This window comes from Ischnura elegans, chromosome 10 (genome assembly GCF_921293095.1).
Source record: "Ischnura elegans chromosome 10, ioIscEleg1.1, whole genome shotgun sequence".
NCBI classification, from domain to species: domain Eukaryota; kingdom Metazoa; phylum Arthropoda; class Insecta; order Odonata; family Coenagrionidae; genus Ischnura; species Ischnura elegans.
Genome location: NC_060255.1, coordinates 26,261,554 through 26,267,614, shown reverse-complemented (window position 1 = coordinate 26,267,614; position 6,061 = coordinate 26,261,554). Strand labels below are relative to the sequence as shown.

Genomic DNA, 6,061 nt, shown 5'->3' with positions numbered 1-6,061 from the left:
CAGACTAATCCACAAAGCTACAAAATTAAGACTGGACCCATTATTTAAAAGTTCATAGATATGTTCTCCACTCACTTGCTCTCTCTCATTCAGAGTTGATTGGATGGTTACACAAAGGAAGTGAGAGACAGCTGATAACTATTTCATCATTGAGGAAAACACGAACACGAACTAATACCTTCATTGATAAATTATGTATTCCTGGAGTGCTATTTCATATAATTTTTCTTCCTCAGAAAAACAATGACTGGGGACGTAGATTAAATGCAATTTTTTTCTGGAAGCTTGACACCAAAGATTTGGGTAAAAGAGTAAGTGTCCTTTTTGCTGAATATAGGTGACATGTTATATAACTGAAAAGAATAAAATTTGCAACAAATTTTATTACTTTCTTTTACAAATACGGAGCAATTGAAGCAGTGTTTATAGGCAGTTGAATAATTGGTGCCGATTCACATTTGATGGAAAGACACTTTAGAACAACTGTATCACTAAAATTAGCGTATTTAACTCAATCTCCACAACTCCCTCCCAGAGGCGAGGATAGAAACATAACCATAGCATTTTGATTTATTGAATAGTTTGTATACAAAATAGCACAGAAGTAGACACCAGCCATAAATAAAATTGGCAGTGAAATGAAGATAATAACTGGTTAAATTATATAAGTCACATACCGATATATTTCCCCATCCACATGAAGGAAGAGTTGTTTTTAAACATTTTTATAAAATAAATACTGCCCCATGACTGCTCAAGCTACTTTAACACACAGTTAAACTGATATAACTTTTACTTAGACAGTTCATCAGAAAAAATAAAAACATTCATTCAAGCATTTTGACATACTTTTCCAACAAACAAATATCTTTGGTTTCAGTCATTGGGAGTCTAAACAGCATAGCTAGTCCTGGAATAATGATGGGTCCCATGTATTATCAGCAGCTTAATAGGTGAAAACCCTTTCAAAGAATGCATGAAGCAGAAATATTCCTGAGATGAAATATTGAAACAGTGCATACACTCTTCGAACAGGTAAGAACTTCCCCGGATAAAATATACACAGATAATTCAGTCTTGAACCACAATTTTTACAAAGTTTTTATAAGTTTATATACATGTATAGTTTATAATACCTGCACCAAAACAAAGTTCAGCAATTCAAAGAACATTATTCTCCACAAGAACTAGCACATTATGAAGGCAAGTAATGGCACATAGGGTAACCATTATAATCCAGTATGGACAAAAGGCTAAGTTGGACACCAAACCATATGATCACTTACAAGTTGGCTACTTTGAAGATCGTATTCCATCCCTTCACAATTCAGGTAGCATCATAAGGACTATGACGTAACCTGAACAGCCTGATTAAGAATACTAAATTACTAAATTCTATGTGAGTGTATATTTCATTTTTCACGAGAAAAACATCAACTGAATACTTCTTGTAATTATTGCTTCTTCATTTTTGATGTTCACATGACCTTACAGCAATAACTAGTACAATGTACCATCACTTTATGCATAAATGTGTAAAAATCAGGAGGGAAATGATACCATTTCATGAGGTGAAAATAGCTGCAAATAACCTTAACTCTCTCCTACATCAGAAAATAAAGGATTCCTTTTTAAATAATCTGACTGAGTTAACAGCACTGACTAAAAACCATTCCCCAAAATAACATCATGCTTCTGCCATTGACACCAAAATACAAAGGGAAAACTAACTATAAAAATAGCTAAATTTGAAAGAAGAAGAGACATTTAAAATTAACAGCTTAAATAGTTGAAAATATATCATATTAAAATAAAAGAATAAGATATATAAAGATAAAGCATAAAATAAATAACTGGATATTTTTTAGTTAAAATTTATCAGTAGTAGTAAGTAACCTTCAACAGATGAGGTGAATTTTATTTAATTGTGAACCTTATCATCCAACAATCAAATTTCACAGCCATGTAATTAATATGAAGTTTACCTTGCATGACACTTGTATATAAAATGTATGTATGTAAAAATTCAATGTGCAAAATAACAGCACAATTCCAACATACTGTACATTTAAATGTAACATGTATAGTAAATACTGTACATTTAAATGATTATTTTAACACATGATGGCGTTGCTAAATCTCTAAATGCAGAGTGCAAAAGTCCTCTCAACCCCTTAAACCATCACTACTTTCTCCAGTACTGGGCAAATTTATGAAACTGTTCCACCAGTGCTGGCATCACAGCAGTAACAGAGAGATCAAGCAAATTTTGTACATAATGAACAGCCTCTTCATCGCCTAAGTCCAGTCTTAGCTTATCCTGCACCTTTTTCACAGCTTTATCTGGCTCAAGAGCAATGTCAGGCACACTAGCATCCACCATTAGAGAGAAAAGGTTGAGGATGAGGTTTGCATGCCTGAAATAAACGTAAGAAAAAGTCTTCACACAATGGAATGTAACATAAATACATTTTCAAGCCTTGATGAGCCTCAAATATACTTTCTGAGTGATTGCATGGACCCTTGCAACCTGGAATACCAGAACGGAGACTTGTCCCAATGCAAAAAGCTTCATGAAATCATTTATACACGGTTCATAGTAACCAAGGTTTCAGAGATGGATGAGCAATGCTTTGGCCTTGCCTTCACAAGTGTAATTATAGATAACTCTTGTATGATAAAAGTATCCCTGAGTTGTTTAATTTACACAACAGATTTAGAATTAACCATATATAAGCACTTGAAAAATAACTATCATCCCATTCATAATTTGAGCTAAAATTAGACCATTAACAGGATTAACTAATCCTATGAGGAGTATTTCAAACACTTTTCACCCAGCAATATAACCTGTATGGCAAACTTCAGAGATGATTTTGAGCTAGGCCCTATTTGCTGGTCTACCAAAAAATGTTTGATGCTAAGGACTTCTCGAAAATTCTGAGGACCAAATATTTTCCTTCTATTTTTTTCCTTAAACTTTCCAAACAGCACATAACAATACATCCACTCCAGGATTATACAGCATTAGAGCATCCCAAAAAAAGTAATGTTTGGCTTTCATGGAACGACAGTTGTAAATACAGAAAGCAAGGGAAGAAGCAATGAGAAAAGGGATGGAAAAATAATTATAATCACATGGTTCAAAAAATGATGTGTCAAGTGGTTGCTTTCATGGTACCTGAAAAGCTACCACTGGAGCTACCACTCAAGATGGACCGAAAAAATGATCATGTTATACAGGTTTAGTTTAAAAAAAGGATATCAGGATAACAGCAAAGCGTAAGCTAGTAAGGCTACTTCAGATGGAGCTGAAGCACCTAGTATTGAAATTTATTAGAATCCAATTGTATGGGTTAAAACAACTTTTGGCATTTTTCTAGAGGTAAAAATCAAGGCAGGGTAATAATAATGAGTAAAAGAATTTATGACTGATATGGCTCAAGAAAACAGTGAATGATGGAAAATGTGGAATCCAGGAATACGTAAAGAGGTTTCTATGGCAATTATAAATCTTACTTTTTCAACATTAATCAGGAACACATCCCATCCATAATCCTAAAACTACCAGCAAAAGAAATTTTTGGACGCTACAATTCAATTAAACCCAACTTTAAAAATGAATTTTGTCAACGTATGTCACTATTATAGATCGAAATTGGATAATTAAACTTGTGCAATAGTATCTTAGTTGGGTTTCCAGAATTTTCATTTGGCAGGGTCATATGGATATCAAGCAAAAAAGGAGAAAAAATTAAACAGTTGAGGACCTCAAATCCAGAATCCAGAAACCCAGAAATCCGGAACAGCTCGCAGCTTACTTTGCTACATAAGCATCTACCTATATATGTCATCAGTGACCACATGCACACCCTTCGCTATGTAAAAATACGAATGATGAAACAAGTCATCAGCTTCACTCTCCTTGATTATATGACTTAGAGAAATGGAAAATTCACCTGTCCTACTTTAAATCAAAGAGGAGTTAATAAAAATGGGAAATACCTTTGGGAAGGCCCTGAAGACCAGAAATCTATAAAAACCGGAAATCCAGAAACCCTTTGGTCCCAGGCTTTCCGGATGTGAGGTCCTCAACTGTAACTCAGTGATTACAATGAATACACAGTGTGCCATGATTGGGCACGTTCTTAATCCCTTCGGGTCTTAATCTCTCCGCGACTTAATCCCTCTGAGACTTCATCATGAGGAGACGATTCGCAAGCGCATGAGTCCCAATCTCGCGAAGCGCTCGAGTACGTCGAGCCAGCTTGATTCTTGCGCGCCGCTGATTCTCGCGTCTAGTGAAGTCCTCCTCAATTTATAGTGAATTTATCAACGGTGTCGGCCTCTTTATGCCATGTGTGAACTTCCATTATTCTCCGCCACCACCTCTCCAATTGTAAGGTGAAACGTCAGAGTGAACCTGTTTCCCCTCTTCTGCCTTCACCTCCCCTCTCACGCCTGCTTCGACCGCGGCGGCTCTGCTGTAAGCCGGCCGGCTCGCTCTCTCTGCTCCAGACCTCGAACAAGGAAGGAACTCCTCGTGCCCGGCATTTTCCCAACTTCAAGACTACAATTAACCTCAGGCAACTTAGTATTATATGTATTGTGTACCTATAGCTTACTTTGCATATTAAATGTATTTATACTGTTGGAAATCAACCCTATTGTTCTGTTATTTTTCACTCCTAACAGCCTATTTCTCATCAATTCATTTCTCGCGACGTGTGTGCGTTGCAACAGGAAGGTGCCTTAATGATCACCTCATAAGAGCTTATGTTCACATGCATTACCTAACAAAACAAAAATTACATCAGGTAGTATAAGATAACTTATAAAGAACAATACATACTTTACATAACCAACACACAACAATATGTCTTGATTAATAATCCAGTCCATCAGATTGACACCTCATTATTAATTTAATATTTCAATGATCTTCTTTTTAGTACTAACTTTAGGAGATAATAATTAAGATAGCCTTGTATACTAATTCAGGTAACTTGCTCAGTAGACACAACTAATAAATAATCTCATTAAAGCATGCACATGTAATCAATATAAGTAACTTTATAGCATTAAAATTTTCAGGTTCGCAGCACCCATTAAAATGCATTTCACTGACAAACATAAGCCTGAAAACTTAAAAGAGAAAAGATTACCTGCGCAGATGAAGGAATGCAGTGTAGCACTGCTTACGGAATTCTTGATAATTTTCTGAATTGATGCCTCCCATTGCTTCCACCATTTCTTTGCTAAGTTTCATAGGAGGAGGGAGAGGTTTCGGATCTCTACCCAGGATATACCCAAAATCGATATGAAATAACTTTCCAGATGTAGTGAGAAGAAGATTATCCAAATGTCTATCTCCAACACCAAGCAGGTAGGTGATGATGCAATAACCAGCTATAAAAACAAGCAAAATCAAAATTTTAGGCCTTTTCATCAAGAAAAATTAAAGTAATTTAAAAACTCAGAACACAAATTAAAAATATGATTGAACAATCAAACTGCCATCCATCTCCCACCGGTAAAAGTAACATGAAAACTCCATATAGAAAAATTAATTTAACATGTCTTTGATCAGAATCCTCCATGTCTCTTCAATTATTCCAGGTTTTACCACATCGGTTCATGTGGTCAAAATGACAACAGGTTTGCTGCCGTTCCTGCAAGCATTTTCAGGTTGAGGATGAGGGTTTACAGCTTTGGCCCTCATTACGTAGAGATACTTTCTCACAAGTTCTCTATCTACAGCTCTCCCATGTGGGCAATATCCATAATATATCTTTCATATAACATTGGTATCTGCTTACTTTTCAAATTCAAATATTAATAGAAAGGCAGTTTGTAGCTTAATTTTCAGGATCTCCTTTAAAAAATTATGCTTACTCTCAATTTGTACATTGCTACACAGAGTACACTCTTTCCCTTATATCTAAGTGAAAAGAAACATTTTTACTGTATTCTCTGTTTTCAATAGCATTGGCAAATTAACACACATGGGAGACTGTATTGGCAATGCAAGGAAAGGAAAAAGATGCAAATATGTTTTGTT

At 35.4% G+C, this 6,061-nt stretch overlaps 1 protein-coding gene across 2 annotated transcripts in view; it reads right to left on the bottom strand.

The window, feature by feature from the left end:
* Positions 1-1,817: 1,817 nt before the first annotated feature.
* The window catches only part of LOC124167369 (phosphatidylinositol 3-kinase catalytic subunit type 3), a 54,635-nt gene continuing 50,391 nt past the window's right edge, over positions 1,818-6,061 (bottom strand). For both annotated transcript variants that reach the window (XM_046545384.1, XM_046545385.1), the window contains 2 exons: positions 5,166-5,409; positions 1,818-2,417 (listed from right to left, as the gene is read on the bottom strand). In XM_046545384.1, the coding sequence (XP_046401340.1) occupies positions 2,186-2,417; positions 5,166-5,409 (476 nt within the window). In that variant the 3' untranslated portion in view covers positions 1,818-2,185. The remainder of the gene's footprint in view (positions 2,418-5,165; positions 5,410-6,061) is intronic.